Source organism: Chenopodium quinoa, unplaced genomic scaffold, assembly GCF_001683475.1.
Source record: "Chenopodium quinoa cultivar QQ74 unplaced genomic scaffold, ASM168347v1, whole genome shotgun sequence".
Classification (NCBI taxonomy): domain Eukaryota; kingdom Viridiplantae; phylum Streptophyta; class Magnoliopsida; order Caryophyllales; family Amaranthaceae; genus Chenopodium; species Chenopodium quinoa.
In genome coordinates this window covers 125,278-148,316 of record NW_018743262.1, presented here as the reverse complement: position 1 = coordinate 148,316, position 23,039 = coordinate 125,278, and the positions used below count along the sequence as shown (strand labels likewise).

General features: G+C 38.1%; 2 protein-coding genes across 2 annotated transcripts in view; both read left to right on the top strand.

Annotated features, from left to right (window-relative positions):
* Positions 1-834: 834 nt before the first annotated feature.
* LOC110735316 (replication protein A 70 kDa DNA-binding subunit B-like) lies at positions 835-1,934 on the top strand. The gene is made up of 6 exons (XM_021915489.1): positions 835-949; positions 1,048-1,126; positions 1,202-1,331; positions 1,405-1,538; positions 1,632-1,752; positions 1,827-1,934. The coding sequence occupies exons 1-6, from the start codon at positions 835-837 to the stop codon at positions 1,932-1,934; spliced, it is 687 nt and encodes a 228-aa protein (XP_021771181.1).
* Positions 1,935-2,018: 84 nt separating this feature from the next.
* LOC110735286 (golgin candidate 2-like) overlaps positions 2,019-23,039 on the top strand; it is a 49,968-nt gene continuing 28,947 nt past the window's right edge. Inside the window, 5 exon segments of the mRNA XM_021915463.1 lie at positions 2,019-2,325; positions 2,434-2,676; positions 2,678-3,499; positions 5,527-5,637; positions 6,221-6,280. Of these exon segments, the coding sequence (XP_021771155.1) occupies positions 2,272-2,325; positions 2,434-2,676; positions 2,678-3,499; positions 5,527-5,637; positions 6,221-6,280 (1,290 nt within the window). The 5' untranslated portion in view covers positions 2,019-2,271.

Below are 23,039 nucleotides of genomic sequence, written 5' to 3'. Positions count from 1 at the left end.
CATGTTGTTGTATTACCCCTACTTCATTCAAAGTGAATATGAGAGTGCGTTTATTATGGATGGTCAATGAACAAGCTAGAGCTAGAGGTCCAAATTACGTCCATCGTTCATGGAATATAGTATTCATTGACTCAGAGGTTTATTTGAACTATATTTTTACTTAGTTCTTGATTTCTTTTTCCGATATATTCATTTATTTAACACTTATGTATGAATTTCCAATTTCTAGGGGGACGAAATTCAAGTCACATTATTCAATACCGATATTGATAAATATAAAGAGATTTTGAAACAAGGAAATGTTTATTCGATTGCTCAGCTAGAGCTTATGCCTCCGGATACATCTTACAAATATGCCAATAACCAAATGAGATTGAAATTTGGTAGTATTACCATGATAACAAAAGTTCTTGATGATTGTGATGATATCCCAAGGTACAATTTCAGGTTTATAGAATTTTGCCACATTCCACAGTACCTTCACATGCCCAATTCTCCTCTCATCGGTATGTGTCTTATAGTAATAAAAATCCATAATATGAATATTTATTGCATTTTCAAAATTATTTATGAGTTCTAATGGTCATATAATTTTTTTTCTTGATGATGAATGTACACAGATGTTATTGGATTGGTTATATATGTGTCTGAATCATATAGAGTCTCAGGAGACAACAATTCAAAAGAGATGTGTTACTCTACAACATAAAGTAAGAGCGTGTTACACAATTTACAATATGTTTATGTAATTATAACAACTTTTGCAATGTTAAGTTTTTTTTTAATAAAAAAAATAAAATCCAAACACATATTTTGATTTACAGGATGGAAACAATGAGGATAAATTTATGGGAAGGGTTTGCTCATAATCAAGGTCGTTTCTTATTCCATGAGCTTGATCAGGATCATGTGTTGGGTGCATCCATGGTATCAGTTGGCTCCTACTATGGTAAAGTATTTTTTTATTAAATAAGATAACCATAAAAGGCTATGGTATCATTAACTTTATTATCTTTGCTTTGAATACTTTTACTGACATTCCAATAGGTGCATGTCTTTCGACTGTTGGACGTACCAGGCTTTTTATTGATCCTGATATTGATGAAACTGATGATCTACATGGATGGTAAGCCTAAAAACTTCATAATCAACAATGTAAGCTTATGTTGCATACTAATTTAAATTTATATAACTCATATAGGTATGCAGATGATGGATATGTCCAAAAACATATCAGCTGGAGTCAAATTTTAGCTAACAATATCTCTCAAATGGAAATGGTGTTCAATGCTAAAAGAATCAAGTTAAATCAGTTTTCAGCTGCTCATAATGTATTAATACCAACCATTATTTATTTGACATTTTCTTACACATGATGTATCTAATATTTGATGTTTTTTTTAGGTAATATACTTTCGAGTACTAGCAAAAGTGTTATCCATTGATTCTTCTATGCCTATTTGGTATGAATCATGTGCTCGACACTCAAGGAGAGCTGATATGTGCGTGAAGTGTGACCCTTCCAATAGTAGGCCAAGGTAGTCCCACTTTATACTTTATATTCATAACTATATAATTATATCATGCTTTTCACATCATTATACCTAATTTTATCATATCAATAATAACAGATATAGAATCAATGTAAAAGTTGGTGACGCTACAAATACATTATCTGTTGTACTCTTTGGCCAATATGCTGAGATGATTATCGGCTGTCCAATATCAAGTATTCAAGCAATGACAAATAATGTAAGTATACCGTTTAATCATATATTAAGGAAATACACACATGCATAATGACTAAATATGTTCCTTATGATCAGGAATTTGCAGCCTATGAGTATCTGAGTGAACGTCTGATGAATACATTCACTTTCATACTACATGTTCCCGAAATAGAATTCTACTACTTAAAACGAGAGATGCACTAACAATCAAATTGAAGACTTAGATTCATTCAAAGACTTTTTTTTTTTTTTTTTTTTTTTTGTGATTTTTGTTGTTACCTTTTTTTTTTTGTTTTATTAAAAACTATCTTTATGACTATATTTATGTACATTTTATTTTTTTTTAAAATCTTATTATTAATTATAACCCGTATATTAGCACGAACACATTCTACTTATGAAGAACCTGAAAAATATGCGTAATGAATACTCCTTAACTAAATAGGCACGGTTAGCCAACAGATTTGAGAAATGAATCAAATGATCAATTCTCCCGATTCCAATTTTTGCAGTAAACCGTGTTAGGTGTTTACGAAGAAGCATGGCTGGTTGGATCTCTTCCAAGCTCAAGGTTGCTGAAAATCTCCTTCAACAGGTTCTCCCTCTCACTCCTCCCCTTTCGCAACTTAATTTCTGTCAAATTGTTAACAATGGCAATTAATTTCATTTTTTCCTTTATAATTTTATTTGTTCTTGGGTCTAGATTGACCAACAAGCTGCTGAATCACTTCGTAAAGAGGAGAGTAAGCAATCTGATGGTTTAGATGCAATTACGTCACAAAAATCTAGTGGTATTGTTCCTTTGCGAGATCAATTGAAGAAGAAAACATCTGAGGATAATGAAAATTTGGAAAAATTATACAATGATTCTGTTAATCATGGTGAAGTTAAATCAAGTAGTGATGAAATTAGTAAGGTAAGCAAGCTGAATTTGAAGAAGGATGTTGGGAAAAAAACCCAACTCTTCTCTTAATGATAGTGATTGGACTGAACTTCTTAATACCCCGAAACAACACGTTGTCACTAAGGCGAATCGCTCTAGTGGGGCACGGAAAGATGGGGTAAAGGCTGGAATTATGGGATTGAAGGGTAAGGGTAATGGTAAAGTAGTGGGGAAAACAGTGAGGAAAGAAGGTGATGGGAATGGTGAGAAAGGAAGTGGTGTTCTTGGAGTGGGAGGCGGTTCGGGCATGGGATCTAGGAAGATTGTTGAGGGATCGGAACCGAGCTTGAGATTGAAAAAGGTGGAAGGCTATGATGAAGTAGAGCGTGAAAGAAATATAACTGGGGATGGGAATGGGAATGGGAATGGGAATGGGTATGGGGAAGGGGGTGGGTCATTAGGCTATGACGAGTCCATGGTTAAGGTTGATTCCCCGACTATTGGGAATAGCGAGAATGTGTCTGTTCTGATGTCTGATGAAGGGAAAATAGCTGTTTGTGATGATGAAAGAATTGGTAGAACTACTTTCGAAATGAATTGCAGTGATGAAGGCATTCCGAAAACTGGTATCAGGGGTTTCAAAAGTGTCTCTCAGTCTGCTGGCAATCATGAGTCGGATTCAGATTCATGTTCGACGTCTGACTCAGGGGCTGAACAAGAGCGGGAGGAAAGGATGGAGAGACGAAGACAAATTTTGGCTGCAAAAGCTGCTGCAAAAGCTTCAGAGGCCATTAAGGAACAGGAAAATATAGTGGCTCGATTGGAGGGAGAGAAGCAAAGCCTTGAGAAGATACTCGAGGAGCAAGCAAATCAAGCAGCACAAGAGGTTAGAACTTAGAATCACTTCTCAATATTTTTATTTTATTTTTTTTATTATTTTTTTTTGTGGCTAGATTTTGATGTTTTAATGCGTTGTTTCATGCTCAAATTTAATTATTGCTTGTAGTTTTGGTGTGGGCTGTATGGCGGACCATATTGCTCTCTAATTAGTATTGGCTTTTGAATTGATTAGAAGTAGATGTTTATACATCTTTTGTTCCTTGGAAATTCACTCAGGGAGTTTTGATATGTACATGGAGTGAAAGAGTGCCAACTACTTGAATTAAACTTTACTTACCAAATACCAATTGTGAGCTTTGGGACTTATACTCGAGTCCATGGTACTAACACATAGAATAGATGGAAAATTCTCTGCTACTTTAGAACCTTTATGTTAGACAATGAGCATTAAGATTATAAGAGAAATGATGGCCACTGAATGTGAATGGTTTACATGCGAAAAACACTTTGTCTTTTCAATATAAAATATTTGTTTTATTTCCAACCAGCAGAAAACATGCATGTGACTCGGGCTCTGCCAGTCTATTTACCACATTTACAGAACTTATTTCCCAATCCGGAAGATAATTGGAATTGGTGTTGATGATGCAGAATGGCGTAACAGAGATAGGATGATGGGCTGAAGTTATTAACGTAAGCTCATTCTGAAATCATACAGACATGCACCACTGTTTTTACTCATGGGAACACTGCCATTCTTTGGAACATTTCCTTCTCTTGGACAATTTGTCTGTTTTTCTATTTATCTATTTAGTTTTCACTTTTTCTCTTCTTCTTGGTGTGGTGTTTAAGTATAGATCTGTTTCGGATTCCACTTGGAAGATTTCTCCAGAAAAACTTGTATATTAGAAGTTCAAGCTCTTGGATTTTGACCTTGTGATGCTTGAAAATTGCCATTACCCCTAGTCGTTACCTGTGTCAACACGTGAATACGACCCTAGATCTGAAATTGGAGTTGAGATACTCAAAAACTAAAATTAAGACATTATGGCTTTTTTGACATTCGTTTGATCGACCAGGTGGGGCACTTTTCGGGCATCTAATACCTTCAGACACCTGATGACGACCTCTCTAATGGGTTCTTTTACTTAGTCTTCTGCACTTCCTAATTTGTTAAGGATTTTTGATTTTTTTTGGGCAATAAAGCTTGCATTTCCCAAGAAGTATTTTTTCAACCTTTCATTTGACTTTTTTTTTTATTGGTTTTTAATTTTGTTTTATTAAAGTACTTTATTTCCTCACCTAGAATCACATTTTTAGAAGTAATTGCTGAAGATTATTAAAATGAGAAGGACTCAAAGGTTGAATGTGCAACTTTATTGTATAAATATGCATATTTTATGAGCTTAATGTGCATATTTCAATTTCGAACTAAATTGTTAGTTTTCTAATGTTGATATATGCAAAACCTGTTCCAATAATATACTCTTGATGGAAAAGCTGCCCATTTTGTTTAAGATATATGCGCATTTAGCTGTAAAAATCTGCACAAAAGTGAATCTTATATATATAATGTGCACCTTTTTATTTCCGCAATTTTATGTAAAATGTGCATATTATGTTCAAATTATATGCACAATGTGCTTGAGTAAAAAAAGTTTGCACATTTAGTTTAGAAAATAAGCACATTCAATTCACAAAATATGCATACATAATCCTTCTTATCTTTCTCATTTTATAAATCTTCTCATTTGACCCTAAATCTCTCTAAATGGGTATATGTAGTTTTTTAATTAATAACCCATGTTCACGAGTCCAAATCCAAAATTTGGACACCTCTAAAACATATCCCTGGGTCCTCGATTATGGATAATACGAGTCTGAGCATCCTAGTATTGACCATATTGATGCATCTTTTTTAGTGTGTTGATTGCTGCAGGCTTGTACTAGACAGTGAGAAATTTGGTTTAAGAATAATTTGTAGTTTACTTCTATATATTGTGTTTGTACTGTTGGTTAAAAACTTATAAAGATTAAACATCTCTGATATTTCTAAACCTTTTATAATGTCAGGCTTCAGAACTTCAGGCAATGACGATGGAAATGATGGAAGCTACTGAAGTGGAGAAGCAGAAGCACAATCATACAAGGATGGAGGTCCTAGCTCAATTGGCCAAATTGGAGGTGATACAAATGTCCTTTTCTTTTTCCTATGTCCCTCTCGTGCTTTTTCTCCCTTCCTCATTCTCTCTCTTGTTTTTCTATTATGAAATAATTGTGTCAAAAGAGAATTTGTGCTTGAGGACCTACAACTTACTGCTGTCTATTGGTGTAACTCACTAATGATACAATTAGCCCAAGTTTATGGTCTAGATTTTAATGTAGAAATCCGAAAATTATTTATTGTGATTAGAGTAAATTGAAAATGAACAAACGCACACATAAATTTCTCAAAAGTCATGATTTTAAGGATTTCATGAAGTCTTGCCTCAAGATGCATTAAAAGTTCTGGGAGACAGAAGGATCGCGGGGGGGGGGGGGGGGTGTGTTATTTTACACTGGCTAAACTTCTAATAAAAAATGGTAAAAGAATTCCTCCAAATTGCGATCTATTTGGTGAGCTGTAGTCTTCTATAATTTGCCTTGTTAATTTTTTTTTTTTTTTTTTTTTTTTTTTCTCTTTCTTGCATTTCACATCTTATATCATTAATGCCTCCTTTTGATGTGCCTGAACCATTAGTCCTGACTACTTTGATAAAAATTGCAGACTGCAAATGCCAATCTTGCTAAATTGCTGGGTTCCACACAATGGAATCTTGAAATTGAGGTATGCAGTTGTATAAAAAGCGTTGTCGTCTCTTCCTATAACTCACCTTTAACCTCGGCTATATTTCTTGTTACTCCCTATATATGTGGGTTGTATTATCTTTATTTTAGTAGAGTTCCTAGTGGTTTCATGCATCTATTGTTTCTGGGGTGACAGAAGGATAAGAGGGGAGTAGCAACTAGCAAATTCTATGTTTATATCTTTTCTGACTTTTAATAGCTACTAGCAAATTCTATGTAAATATCTTTCTAGCATGAATTCTTTTTTATTTATTTATTATTATAAACAAAAATATGGAAACCATAAGTAATTTCCAATTTTTAATTTTCTGAGTAGAACCCTAGAAGAATTGTCATACAATATTTTAGAGATTACCCAAAAACATGAAGATTATATTTTACCCCTATTACTTAATACTCTTAGGTATTGTTTGGTTGGACCAACTTCCCATAGGCACTCAAAATTCCTAGGAATACAATTGTGCTATGTTGTGCCCAAACAGTTTAAAATGGAGGAAGTTGAAATTCCTAAGGAATTTGGAAGTCCTACATAATGTAGGAATTAAGATACGTAGGTCTTCCTATAATCTTAGGTCATTCAAAATTCCCAGGTTTTTTGATTTGCTTAATATTTAGCAAACTAATTAAACCTATTTCCTAGGAATTAGATAAGGGAATTAACTTCCCATAAATTGTAAATTATCTGATAAAGGGGAAGTTAGTTAATTTGGTTAAGTTGATTAACTTTGGTAAGCCGTGTTTCCTTTTTTTTGTCGTTTGATGAATTTGTTAAAAAGGAATCTTTGATAGAAAAGAGGAGGCTTAGTGTAATCATCTGGCTTATTTAAGCTAATCAAGTCGTAATTGAAAATCATAATATCAATTACATTGAATCTAATCTACTTCTCTCTCTATTCTATTACACTCTCTTCTCCCTCACATTCTCTTCAGATAAGTGACAAGGGGTAAATCTAGGTCGTTGGGGGCTAGAATTCCCAGTCAAAACAATAATATTTATAAAGCTAAACCAACCCGGGGTATAGGGTAAGTCTAGGTCGAATCCCAAGGGAAGGAGGGAGTGCTAAGGTCGATGCTAAGCTATTCCGAAGGCTAAAGAGTGGGTTGGTCACACTATTGGAAATCAAATCAATCAAGCAAAATCAAATAGAATTCAATATCGAAACACTAGGGAACTTAGGATGCACATGCATTGCTAACAATCTTGCTAATTCGGGAGGATTTAATTAACAAAGCGATGCGAGGGAAAATGGAACAAGCAATCAAAGTCACTTAATAGGCTATTTCCTAGGGTCAAGCTAGATTTCTCTAGAAATGACTTCAATAGGAAAATCACAAATCAAGATCAAACGATAATAATAGCACTCAAATCAATTGTTCGTGTCATTGAAGGCTATTATGCAATCTAGCATGATCCTAAAGGTTAGCTACTCCTTTTCAAACCAAGAACATGCACAAGTTTCATTAACCAAATCTCATCAACAATTCAATCAAAAACCCCAAATTAGCATTAGATTATCACCAAAACATGATTCACCACATTCCCTAGCAAATCAACTACTCATTAATCATGGTGAAATTGAAATGCATAACAAAAGAAATCATCAATCTAATCATCAACATTGTAATTCAACTTCAACAATCAAATTCAAGCTAAACAACAGAAATTCAACAATATAACAGAATCAAACATCAAATTGCATTGAAGAGTAAAAAATTCTTACAAAACTTTGATTAATATCAAAGAGGAATGAAGATCTCAATAGCATCATCATCAAATACCAAGCAACCCTCTCTAGAATCTAAGAACAATACCACAAAATCAAGAGTTTCTCTCTATAAAAATCTAATTCTAATTCAATTCTAATTCTACTCCCTAGAAAAATAAAGGAAAATCTATATATAGTAAAACTAACTATAAGGAAGTTAGTTAGACGTTCAAAAAGGATCTCAAAGAGCGCGGCCCCTCACTTGAATGCGTGACCGCTACAAAAAGGGTACGAATCAGGGAGAGGAAGGAGGCGCGGCCGCGCAGCAGCCTGGGCGGCCGCTCCTCTCTCGCGCGCGCCCGCTCCTCTCTCGCGCGCGCCCGCGTTGTTAGAGAAGGGGAACTCCCCTTGTGTGGTCGAGCTTGTCCTCGTGAGCTCCGGATGAGCCATGATGCTATAAGCCGTAAGTTTGAGCACTCTAGGTGCGTTCGACACCACTCCTTCATGCCCACATGGCATGAGGGTGCAACTTTGATGAACATTAACTCCTTTGCTCTTGGGCTTCAAATGGAGAAACGAGACATCTCTTTTGGCTTGAAAAATCCGAGGAAGACACACTTGAGGCTCTCGAACATTGCCAACTTCCTATAAACAAAGAAGATCAAACAAATAAAGAAGAAAATGAAAAATACACTAGAAAAGCAAGAAAATAAGAAAGCATCCGAGGAAAAAGCAAAGTAAAGAAAATGTAAGCAAAACTAGAGAAAAGGAAGTAAAAGAGATACCAAAACCATGTCAAATCATCCTAAAAGATGCTAAATGAGTGCCATAAATGACACTCATCAAACTCCCCTAAGCTAAATTTTTGCTCGTCCTCGAGCAAAAACCAAGCACGAAGAAATAGGATGAAAGACTTTATTCAAACAAGGAAAAAGAAAGAAAGAGACATGAATATACACTAAGACTCACTTTCGTAGGAATCACGGTCAATTTTAGCAAGTAAAGACAAGCCATTTAAACCTCTAGATCGCTCTAGAGGACGAGTGATGCTCTCGTAAGGGTTTCCTAAGAAATTAACCCATAACTCTTAGAAGTAAAATGAGGCAAAATCATTAGAAGAAAGAAAAATAAAAAAGCCAAGAATTTAAGCAAGTAGCTAATGAAACGGACTTTTACAAATGACCTAATGCAAGTGAATAAACAGTTTTCTACACAATGATGGTATGCACGTTCCAAGATATCTAGGGTTGATTGAAGCATAGGATATGCTAAGCATAAAGAACTAATGAAACGCAATTCACTTTCATCTTAAAACATTTTAGCACATTTTCCCAATTAGCCTCAAATCCACTTTTAGCAAGCATCTCGACGGAAAAAGAAAGGGATTTGAGGCTACTCGACGTCTCAACCATTGCATACCGCTCTATAAGCCTGACCTACATCTCCCTCCACCGACTAGTGACTCAACCATAAAGGTCTAAAGGTCTTGGAAGGGGTTGTAATGTAAAGGCGAGAAGGGTTAGGGTAGGCTAAAATTTGAAATTTGGTGGTATCCCTAAATTGTGAAGCCAAGGGTGATCAATCCTCAACACCCAAATCAAGTAATCACCAAACAAAATCACCACACCCCCAAGCTTATTCAAAGACAAGAATCACAAACATATGTACAAAAAGCGTAAGAACGCTTCTCCCTAAGCTTGAACAAAGCATTGTCCTTAATGTTTAAAATAGGGAGAAAGAAACTTACATTAAAATAATATATATATAATTTTGAATTTTTCATCTTTCTCTTTTTTCAATTTTTGCCAAAGCTTTTGAATGTGCTTTGCTTTTTCACTTTTTTTTTTTTTTTTCCAGTTTTTCACTTTATTCATTGTCCTCGCCTCTTTTAACTGTGGACGGTTTTTTCAACTTTTGCATTTGCTTTTTATTCACAAAATATTTTCAACACAAACTTGCTTAGAAGATAAGAACCAAACAATCCATTTCATCCACCAAAACTCCAATATAAGAGACCAAATGTTTCACAAAAACCAATGATGGGAACAAAAATTAAACAAAAGGCTCAAGATCTAAAGATGTGGCTTGAAAAGAAGGGTATATGGCTCAAATGGTTAGTAAGTAGGCAAATGAAAACCCAAAACAAAGAAAAGAAAACTATCCTAGAAGTAAAAATTACCACCCCGAAAAGATGCCTTTGTCCTTCTTAAATGGCTCGGTCGCGATGTCGGGAGATGAAAGTTAAATTCTAGATAAAGCATACAATTGCCAAGGATCCATGTGCCACTCATGCAAGATATATAGAAGGTTTGAAAAGAATTAATCCTCACATAGTTGTAGCAATAACTCACTTTAAGTTTCAAATTCACCAAAAGGGAGCAATTGCAAATTTTCAAAAACAAATAAAATTCGGCTACAAGGCCCAAAAAGTTCTAAAGACGCTACCTTAGCATACTCTATCCTAGAATCAACTAAGATACTCTCAAACCGTGCATACCGATACCACATAGGAAACCATTCATTCAAATGCAAAAGTTCGGATGATATTATGTCCATAACAAAAGCATACCGTGAAAAGAAAACTAAAAGAAAGCCTCAAAATCATTTTTTTATGAGAAGAAAGAAACGAGAATGAAAAGTAGAAAAGGAAAGAAAGGAGAAGAGAAAGAAAGTGCAAAGATGCATGCATATCATATAAATCCCAATCGTTAAACAAGTGGTCATTCGACAACAACGCCAATGACCCCAAACACCCTTGGTATTGCAAAGCAAACATCCTCGAACCATTCCACTCTTTCTAAACTAATCCTATTCTATGCAACCAATTAAAGAAAATAAAGAAAAGAGGGAAATAAGAACGATCTCACCGGGGATCCAACGCTAGCAAAGAAAAGCGTGGTAAAAAAAAAAAGATTTTAATGAACCTCCACAAGCATAGCATGAATTTGTAAAACTGGATGAGAAAATAAAAGAGAAAAAGAACTATATACAAAGAAAACGGTTAGTAACCTTAAAACAAAAGAAAATCAAAGAAATGAAAAGAACAAGAATCAAAACAGACTAACCTACAAAATCAAGGAAACTTAACAAAATCAACTACTCTTCCTAAAAGAACAAAAACAACTATACAAGAAAACAAAATCATTTGGATTAGAGGGATTTGGATTCAAGGGTTTTGGATTTAGGGATTTGGATGAACGGGAGCAAAAATCACCATCTCATCATGGGAAGATCATCATCATTATCAAAATCAACAACAAAAGATATCCAATAAGATAAAACATGAAATTATCATGCAAACAACATCTCTCGACATCATAAAAAATGACCAAGGAAACATACACCATAAGGCACCAAAATCATGAAATCCAACAACAACAAAGAGAAATGGCCACCGAGACTAACCATTAGACTAGTGTCCCCCCAAGCTAGCCAAAAATACATCTCAACATCCCATCAATACAACACAAATAACATAAGATAAAGGTTCGGAGGTAAAAACACAAAGAAAAGGGGAAACTAGCTACCACTAGGCCCGACATCATCATTGCCATCGTCCCTATCGTATGAAAAGCCGAATGGGGGACCATAAGGATCCCATCCCTCGGTGTAGCCCCTAAAGTTATCTTGTTGCCAAGGGACCAAGGGAGTGAATTGCTCGGGGCAATGCTAGTGGTAGAGGATGGTTGTGGTCGACATAGGGATAGTTGGGATCACCCCAATAGTCGCTCCCACCGGTAGATGGTAATCATAGTTACTAATCCGGAAATGATCTAATCTCGGTATAGGGTCCCGGCTAATATGGGTAAGTAGGTAACCCATCACCTATTCGTGACGGTACGAGACCGAGTTGAGGAGGGAAATACGGGTAGTTAACCGGGGGAGTGATCTCTACCCGGTTCACACTCGCATCGTAAAGTTGTTGGAGAAGCATACCTTGTTGCATCTCGGATATGCCTCTCATTTGGAGTAGATCGCCTCGAAGTCTTGGTCATACATCCCGTCCATGCGGATTTGCATGCCCGCCAATTGGGCACTCAATGCCTCCATGTCGGGGTTAGCATATTGATGTTGTCGAGGTTGTTGAGGCGCTCCTTGTGCACCTTGCTGTTATTGATGTTGTTGATGATTTTGTTATATTTGCTACTCTTCATTTAGAACATCCTCCATGTCTTAATCCTCCCTGGGGATGTGGTTACTAGAGGGCACAAACCAAACATTTGGGGCTACCCGGTGAAGAGAGGTAAGATAGGGGTTCGGAAGATAACACTAATGAGAGCTCTTACAAAGGCAATCGAACACCTCATCATCATCATTTCTTGCCAAGAAATACACTTGCTTTAGTTGATCGATTCGAGATAGAGGGTGTTAAGATCCCCCACCGGTGTGCAAGAAAGAAGAAACCTCTCACACCCTTGTAGCTATCCTTGTGATCATACTACCACAAGGTATATCACCCAACTGGCTGCCCCTCATATCCGTGCAACTTTTCAAAAATATCCGCCCCAAGTTCAACCGACCTCGATACTCCTCCTTAGTTGCTAACCACAAAGCCCGCAACTCCGGGAACGACAACTTTCCCAAGTCTTGCTTCGGGAACACCGAGTACCCTAATAATTGATGGAGCACTCTCAAACAAGGTTGAAATATTTCGGTTGCTAGAGAGTATCAAGCGCCATTCTCCCCTGGATGGCTTTCTAAAAGGCATTTTGGGAGAATCCCTCCAAATGCTCATGCTCTTGGTCGGAAAAGAGTAAATTCGCATTCGGGTTGAAATCTAAGGCCACATTGAACTCGGCAAGGACATGACATGAGCCTTATTGAAGAGTTGGAAGTTGATCTCATAGTCTTTGTCACCCACCAGAGTAGTACTCAAGGAAGCCAAGAACTCCTAAGTAGGCTCGAGGTCAGTCCGGTAGCTCTGAGTGACAAAAGTACTCAACCCAAGATTATCAAAAGGAGTCCACAAATCCTCATCGATTCCTAATTTGATCATGCTATGTTGGTGATAGTGCCGTGAGGGCTTGTAGGTTCTCTTTTTGAAGTTTTCCCTTGTTGGATATGTTGTTGAAAACAACTTTAGGAAGAGGAAGGGGCTCTAGGCGTTGTGTTTGAGGGGAGATAGTGTTTGAAGGTGATGGTTGATGTTGGTTTTTCTCTTTTTGGTTTTTGAGGTGATAGATTTCACAATTCTCGACATGCTTGCTTCACCAATTTATCACAATCGCAATCACAAATTCAACACAAAACACTTCAACCACCAACACAACTCAATAAACACTTGGCTCAACCAACCAATTTCAATCACAACCAACACTATCAAAAGTCACCTTCCACAATTCACAACAATTTTGCACAATTTGGTTACACAAACAATCAATAACACAATGTTAAGCAAAATTAATCAACAACACAAATAATGAATCCAAATTACACATTCAATCACCAAGTTCATCAAAATAAATACTTCTACTATTCATAATCATAAATAATCAAAATCTTGCAACAATATGATATAATTATGTAAAAGAGAGTCAAAGAAGATGATTATACCACACTTGAAGCAAGATTGATCAAGAACAAGCCACCAATTCCCACAAAGTCGAAAAGCCCCAAATTGGTCTTCAATGGAGGAGAGAGATTGGAGATTGAGAAATGGGGGAAAGTAGTATGATTTTTGATGTGTATAATGAATTTGGAGAAGGAATATTTTTGTTTTTGTTGATTGTATGGATGATTTGAGAAGGTTTTTGGTTGATTAAGGGAGTTAGGGTTTTCGTGGGTTGCTGTTTGGAGTGAGTTGGAGGTGCGTTCGAGGGTGAGGATGAGGGGAAATGATGGAAAGAAAGAAGAAAAGAAAGGAAGTAGCTTTGGCATGGCCGCGCAATAGCCGGCGCGCCCGCAGCTCGTGTGTCCGCTCCGGCTCCTTGCCCCCTTGTTTAATTGCTCCTCTTGGTGCGTTCATGCATGGCCTCAATGATCATTATCATTCCGGGTTATTGAACCCACTAAAACGACCAGTAATTCATTTTCAATGGGCATAACATTTTACATTAATGAGAGCACCATAATGAACCCACCAAGCTCATACTTGCTTCAAATGTGAGCACAACTTTTCCTAACTTACCTCCTACATTATCTTACCAATTCATCTCGAAATTCAACAATATCGAGCATATTCTCACCAAGCGAAACATATTCCCATTATGCTCATGCTCGCTCGGGGTAGTCTAATTCCAATGAATTCAACCTATTAATCCAAATACAAAACAAGTGAAAGAAATAAAAACATGACCAAAACTTAAGAAAAATAGAATCAAAAGAAAAAGTTAGAGAACCGGGTGCCTCCCGGGAAGCGCTTGCTTAAGATCCTTTGCTCGACTCTTCCTCCAAATCATGGAGGGTCAAAGAACACCACCTTATTCAAAGTGGTAGAAGGAACAAAATCTTCTTCAATTCTTAGCAACTTCACACCGTTGCTTGATGAATCCTCACTTGACAAAACTTCGGGAACAAGCACACTTTGTTTCAACTTCATTTTCTTTTTTCTAAAAGCTCTTCTCTTCCTTGCCTTCGTACTCCTTCTAGTAGACGGCTTCTCACCATCAACACATTTGGAGTCAACCTCGTCTTCTCGAGGGTAGAGCTCAAACCATGGAGAAATATCAATCACTTCCTCATCCTCAAGCTTCAAAGACTCCTTGTTTTCTTCACTAACCTTCTTGCATTCAACACTAAAAGACACATCGTCAAAAACCTCAAGAACATTGTTAGTAGAAGAAACATCCATGCAAACATCATCATTAGATTGAGGGGAATTGACACACATAATTCCATTTGCTAGAGACAATGATAGGCTTATCGCGTACCTAACAAAAATAACCTAACTATTCCTTCTAACTGTGTAGTAGGGCAAGTAAGGATCGAATCCCAAGAGACTATGGTTCATTCAATTAATCAGACTCAATTAATCACTAAGCACGTCACCAATCAATAATGGATGATAATAATCAACTAATATATTAAATAACACAATTAACTAGAGGAAATATTAATCAATAAACTAAAGCATCCAAGATCAAGCATTACCACGATTATGATTGATAAACTAATAAATCTACCCCCAATATATAAATCAATTGACAAGAAGAAAAGCAATCCCTAATAATAATACCAAAGGTCTCTTCCAAGTTATCAATGGCTTCCCAAATTAACTATCAAGCCTACTTCCGTGGAATCAAGCGAATAAGGGACATTAAACACCATGCCTAGATTCCTAATTATTCAATCATCTACTTCCGTGATGATCTTCAAACCCTTAATTGGAATAACCTAATCCCGTTAATACCCAACTTCCGTTGCAATAAGAACAAAGGGATGATAACAATACTAATTATTCCTAATCTAGTATTGGCATAAACACAATCAATTAAGCATGTCAATTGGGATTATTATTGGGGAATTTAAAGATCTACTTTATACATCAATCATAATCGGGCTTAGCAAGATCCCGGATTAAGGAAACTACTCACACATCATAATAAAATCAAAATCAAGTTCAAAAACAAGAAACAGTAAAGAAAACATATTTAGAGAACAGTGAATATCAGAAAAGAGTGAAGTAAGATAAATACCAATTACTCCAATTGAAAGAACTCAAATTGTTGATGAACAATTGATTAATCTGGGATTAAAAGATTGAAATTGCTTAAAGGAAATAAAACTAGGGTTCTTGAGAGTTTTCTAGGGCTTAAGGAGAAAAACTAATGAAAAAAACTCTCTTTAAAAGTTAATTACAAAAGGGTATTTATACCCTCAAAAGATAGAAATTCGGAAATAGCTGAAATCGCGCAATCTTGAACATCGCCCGGTCAGACCGGGCAAACCTCGCCCGATCGGGCGGAGGAAGGCTGCGTAAAATACGACAGTTTTCCTTCTTTGCCCGGTTAGACCGGGCGAACCTCGCCCGGTCGGGCGCGCGTAACACGTTTCCAGAATTGCATCTTCATAACTTGACTTCTTCATCGCCCGGTCTGACCGGGCGAAGCCTGCCCGATCGGGCGCGCGTTGCACCGTTCAGAATTGGGCTTCTTCCTGTGAACTCTTCATTGCCCGGTCTGCCCGGGCAAGCCATGCCCGGTCGGGCACTCCACATAAATTGCAGTTCTTGGCTATCAACTCTTCCGAATCTACTAAAAACACGTCCAATTGCCTAGAAACGCTTCATATTCCTGAAAAGCTTACTAAAACAATCGAATACACTAAAGAAGAGATTGTTAGCAAGAAATGGCTCCGTAGAGCTCAAAACCATATAAAATTACTAAGTAAAACCGGGGAAAACCATTGTATAAAACACGTATATCAAATTCCCCCAAGCTAAACCTTTGCTTGTCCCTAAGCAAAGCAATGAATAAATAAATCAATACTTCACCCCAAAAGCAATTCAAATCAATAAATACGATTAAAGGTAAACTCGACAGTTATGCATCAAAGTCAACCAATCAAATCCATCTGACTACTCATCCTGTCTGACAATAGTCAAATAGAGCAAACCACAAGAGCATATAGAATTCAAGACTAGTGTTCACACACTCAACTCTCATTTATGTGGCGAGTAAAAGATATACTCGATCGCTCTCCATCCAACTCCTTTAAATGTGAACAATGCCCTCCCAAACTCACGCACTCGTGTGTTTAAAGAAAACAAGCACTCAACCTAGCAGTCGACTCGAAATATATCAAATCATTCTTTGCATTGGAAAACAACTAATTTCACATTCACACAACTCTATGCACAAAGGTCAGAAGGTCTTCAAAGCTTGTAATGTAAGGCTAGGATAAAAGGTAGGAAATATTTGGGAAAATGTAAGAGTAAAGCTATGCTTAAGGGAGCCAAAATCCTAATAAATAAAACCAAGGTCAAAATGAATTAATGACCAAATCATCTCCAACACAACTCAACTCTACCAAAAATTCACCAAACATCCAATTATATTAAAAATTTCCAACACTTAAAATTTCACTCATATATACAAAATATAAAATTATAGAACTTGAGTGAACAAACAAACTTTGAACTCTCCTTTTTTTTCTTGAGCAGCCTTCAATTAGAACACTTGAACATTGAAACAATTTTTTCTTTTGCTCTTTCTTTTCCCTTTTTTTCATCTCACATTGGAATTTTTTCTTTGCACAATAAATTTTCAATTTTTTCAATCCACAACAATAAGAACAAATAAAAACTTCTCAAATCCACCCAAAATTGTGCAGATTACATGCACACTACAACTCCCTCACCTCACTCACTATTAGCTCCCCCAAGCCAAGCTTGGGACTAGTAACCAATGGGGCTTAAATAGGCTTGTAATGTGGCAAAATAAACAATAAAAGGGCACAAGCAACAACATGGGTAGCAAGAAGGGAACAAATGTATCTAATATCGTCTGAAAGCCACCTAGAGGAACAAATGCCTTCGTCCTCCTCAATGTGCATATTAATGAGTCATGCAAACATTACTCAAAGTTATAAACCAATACTCAACTTCATTGACATACCAGGAACTAACACACATTCCTAACCAAATCAACTAGTCAAGCACTATATTCACAAGTAGTTGGGCAAAATTGACTCATGTTAAGACATCCAAGTAATCAAACATCAAATCATGGCTAACCTATCCACAATACTCGTCATCATATACCAAGAATTAAAACAATTTTCATGAATGGGGCACAGGGAAGCATGATTTATTATTCATTGGATCGTATTTTTTGTATGTTTTTTTTTTTTTTTTTTTTTAAAAAAAAAAAAAAAAAAACTAAAATAACTACACTAAAATAAAACAAGAAAGATAAGAGAGATAAGGAGAGAGAGAGTACCACATGTACGAAGCAACTCCCCCAAGCTAAATGCGGCAATGGCCTCATTGCAGCGTAAGGAGAGCATAGGAATCTCGACGGCTCCTCAAAAGGAACCGGAGGGGCCATCATCATCATCACCAACATCATCATCCTCGACATCATCATCATCACCAACAGCTGTGCCACTGCCACCTGCCATATCTCCCGCACCGGGAAAGTGATACCAAGAAGGATGGGGACCATCCCTCGGGATATTCCCTTGCCTGCAGAAGTAGTCATAAACAGGATACATAGCCAAGCGAAAATCCTGCTGGCCTGCGTTAAGCTCCCGAAGGCTAGTCTCTATGGTCTGGACTCGGGTAGAAAGGTCCAGCTGACCTACCCTAAGCTCCCTAATACCGGCCATAATGGCCTCGTTATCACTAGGAGGAGGCGGAGCAGGGGAGGAGGTAGACTCTCTCCTAAAATAGGTCCTAGTGGGGGCAGCTGGTACAGGGGTAGACGAATCACTAGGGAACTGGAGAAGGTAGGAGGGCTGGTGAGGCATAATCTTAGTTAGGGCAGGGGAAGGTAAAGGCACAGAAAACCTGTTGGTTCTCCCTATGATCCAACTAAATCTATTAAAATCTATGGATAACCAACCCGCAGTAGTGAGATAATGCTGATCTAAGGTAATGGGGCCAGGCACTGGGCATCGGCTGGCTTCATCAAAGCCTTCCCGAAGTGCTAGGTGAGTGACAAGGCCTCCTAAGACGATAGGAATGTTAGAGCGTTCACCATTCGATTTAATTGTCGTATATGTGGTGCCTTGCTTTTTAAGGTGAAGGGCAAACAAGTGTGCAATATTCATTGTAAAGTCTCCATCCTCATCCCCACGCCTTAAATAACTACCTAGGATCGAAATCTCGTCCGACCTAACATTATTAGGTTCGATTCTACCAAAAATAGTCCACCCAGTGAATCTAGTCCACAGCCTAAGGACTGGTTGGTGGATTTTGTGTGAAGGGGCGTGCTGGAAAGATTCAATGTTTTCACCAGTCATGGCAAACCAAAGTTCCCCAGAATTGAAGCTACTAGGTTGCACGGTTAAGCCGGTACAAGGAAGTCCAAACTTCCTAGCAAAGCCTTCTAAGGACATTCTATGAGACCTATTCAGCAACCTATACACAACATGCTTCACCAAACCATTCCTACCCTTTTCAATATCAAATGAGCTCAAAAATTCAAGAGTTAAATCTTCATAAGTTCTATAGTTCATATTGAATAATTGAGACATTCCTAATTTTGCAAACAAATTCTTACATTCCGAATCTATTCCTAGCTTAGAAAGCAATGAACGGTCAAAAAATCGGGTAGGGATTACCTTTCGGCGCGAGAGCTCGATGAACCGCTGCTTTTGGTTTGGAAATTCCGGGACGAAGACCACGTGTGGGTACCCGGGTACACTTTCCAAGTCCAATTGTGGTTGTTGTTGTGGTGTGCTTCTCGTTCTTTTCCTTTGAGACATCATCAAGAGCCCGAAATTATGTGAGTGATGAGATAGCTTGGGGATTTCTTGAGGTTAAACAAGGAGGAGGGACGGAATTGCAGAAATTTTTGCAAAAATATTGGGTTTTCGTGGTGAATTTGAGGGATTTGATTGTTGAATCTTGATGAAATTGGATGGGAGATGAAGTTAGGGTTGTGGAATTGGGGATTTTTAGAGAGAGAAAGAGTAGAGGGTATGAGAGTTTGAGGGATGGAGAAGAAAAGAAAACGCTGAAATCTCTAATTTAAGCCCGCAGGATTCTGTCGCGCCCGATCGGGCGCTCTTTGCCCGGTCTGACCGGGCGAAGGAGACTGGACCTTTTTTTTTTTTTTTTTTTTTTTTTTTTTTTTTCCAGATTCTGCTACTCGCGCCCGATCGGGCAGACATTGCCCGGTCTGATCGGGCGGAGTAAAGCTTAGCTTCATATTCTCTTTCTGGCTCTTTGTTTCTCGCGCCCGATCGGGCGGACATTGCCCGGTCTGATCGGGCGGAGAAAAGCTTAACTTCATATTCTCTTTTTGGCTCTTTGTTTCTCGCGCCCGATCGGGCGGAATTTGCCCGGTCTGCCCGGGCGAAGAGCAAAAACGCGGTAACTCGATCTTTGACTGCTCTCTTGACATCCCACTTCGTGCTTAGCTTGATACTCTCTGTAAAACAGCATAACACAGACATAAACTGAAAGATAAAGTATAAAATACTAAGGAAAAGAAAAAAAAAAAAAAAAAAAAAAAAAAAAAAAAAGAATCGGGTTGCCTCCCGCAAGCGCTTGTTTAGAAGGTCATTAGCTTGACCGTATTCATCCTCATTGAGTTTGTGGTGGGGAAGAGAACGTGATATCTGACTTCTCTTCAATAGGATCTCCCGCTCGATAGTGCTTCACCCTTTGTCCATTGACTTTGAAGGTGCCCCCGGTGTTGTTCCATAATTCAATGGTGCCATAAGGATATGCTTTGTAGACCGTGAAAGGGCCCGACCATCTTGACCTGAGTTTCCCTGGGAATAGTTTCAACCTTGAATTGAATAGAAGGACTTGCTCTCCTTCTTTGAATTCTCTTCTTATGAGGCCCTTGTCGTGCCACCTCTTTGTTTTCTCCTTATAAAGCTTTGAACTCTCATAGGCTTCGAGGCGGAGCTCATCTAGCTCATTCAACTGCAATAGCCTCTTCTCTCCCGCGGCCTTAGCGTCAAAGTTTAGGCTTTTGATGGCCCAGAATGCTCGATGTTCTAGCTCGACGGGTAAGTGACAAGCTTTTCCGTATACAAGTCTGTACGGGGTTGTACCTATTGGAGTTTTGTAAGCTGTTCGGTAGGCCCAAAGTGCATCATCAATTTTGTCAGCCCAATCCTTTCTCGTTCTTGCAACTGTTTTCTCTAGGATGGACTTTATCTCTCGATTTGATACCTCTACTTGGCCACTGGTTTGGGGGTGATAGCCAATTCCAAGTTTATGCTGCACTCCATATTTCTTCAACATTGCTTCGAATCGGCTCTCCATGAAGTGTGTTCCCCTGTCACTAATCAACACACGTGGGATACCAAATCTATTGAAAATGTTTTTCTTGAAGAATTTACTTACCACACGGGCATCATTGCTTGGTGTAGCAATGGCCTCAACCCATTTTGACACGTAGTCAACGGCTACCAAAATGTATCGATTCCCCTTAGAGGAAGAGAAAGGGCCCATGAAATCTATCCCCCACACATCAAACAACTCGACCTCGAGTATGTTGGTGAGTGGCATTTCGTTCCTCTTGGAAATATTTCCCGTTCGTTGACAACGGTCACAGGCCTTGACATAGGAGTACACATCCTTAAACATAGTGGGCCAGTAAAATCCGCATTGTAGGATCTTCGCACTTGTTTTCGAGGGGCCTGCATGTCCACCACAAGGTAAGTCATGGCAATGAGAAATTATATTGCTTACCTCACATTCGGGAATGCACCGTCTGATCACTGCATCGGCACATAGTTTGTACAAGAAAGGGTCTTCCCAAAAGTGTCGGTGTGCCTCATAAAGGAATTTCTTCCTTTGTTGATAGGAGTACCCGTGAGGCAGTGTACCTGTAGAAAGATAGTTAGCTAAATCAGCATACCAAGGAGATTCAACCTGTAAAAGAGCTAACAAACGCTCAGCGGGAAAAGAGTCGTCAAATGGGAGGTTATCCTCATCCTCCTCATCAAGGAGGAGGCGAGAGAGATGGTCTGCGACGACATTCTCTGTCCCCTTCGTATCTCTGATCTCTATATCATAATCCTGCAATTGGAGGATCCATCTAAACAACCGCGGCTTGGCATTGCTCTTGCTCATCAGATATTTCAATGCCGCATGATCTGTATGGATAATCACTTTTGACCCAACTAAATAAGAATGAAACTTATCTATTGCATATATGACAGCTAGCATCTCTTTTTCAGTAGTTGCATAATTCATTTGAGCAGGGCTAAGAGTTTTACTAGAGTAATATATAGCATGCAATTTCTTATCCTTTCGTTGCCCCAGGACGGCCCCTATCGCATAATCACTAGCATCGCACATGATTTCAAAGGGTAGGGCCCAATCCGGGGGTTGCATAACAGGAGCAGAGGTTAAGGCTTCCTTCAACCTGTTAAAAGCTTCAAGACAAGCATCATTAAAATCAAATTGGGCGTCCTTAGCTAACAGTTCGGTTAAGGGTCGAGCAATTTTTGAAAAGTCCTTGATAAACCTGCGATAAAAACCTGCATGGCCAAGAAAACTTCGTACTCCTTTCACAGAATTTGGAGGGGGAAGTTTCTCTATTACCTCTACTTTGGCTTTGTCCACTTCAATCCCTTTGTTTGAAACTACATGGCCTAAAACGATTCCCTGTTGTACCATAAAATGGCACTTCTCCCAGTTCAATATCAGATTGACATCCTGGCATCTATGGAGCACCTTTGTTAGATTATCAAGGCAAATATCGAAAGATGAACCATAAACAGAAAAATCATCCATAAAAACTTCCATAGAATTTTCTATGAGACCTGAGAAAATAGCCATCATACACCGTTGGAACGTGGCTGGGGCATTACACAGTCCGAATGGCATTCTGCGATATGCGAAGGTGCCATATGGACATGTGAATGTAGTCTTTTCCTGATCACAAGGGCGGATGGGGATTTGAAAAAAACCGGAATATCCATCCAAGTAACAGAAAAAGGAATGGTTAGCCAATCGTTCGAGCATTTGATCAATGAAAGGCAAGGGGAAATGATCTTTACGGGTGGCTTTATTTAATTTTCTGTAATCAATGCACATCCGCCACCCTGTAACAGTTCTTGTGGCAACAGGCTCGCCTTTGTCATTCTTGACAACTGTCATACCTCCTTTCTTTGGTACTACTTGTACAGGACTAACCCACTTACTATCTGAGATAGGGTAGATTATTCCTGCAGCAAGCAATTTGAGAACCTCTTTCTTGACTACCTCCATCATAGTTGGATTTAGCCTTCTTTGAGGTTCTCTAGAGGAGGCATGATCGTCCTCAAGAATGATCTTATGCATACAAAAAGAGGGATTAATACCCTTGATATCATCAATGGTATACCCAATAACATTTCTATATTTTCTTAAAACAGCGAGAAGTTTCTCTAATTCAATGTTATTAAGCTCAGCATTAACAATAA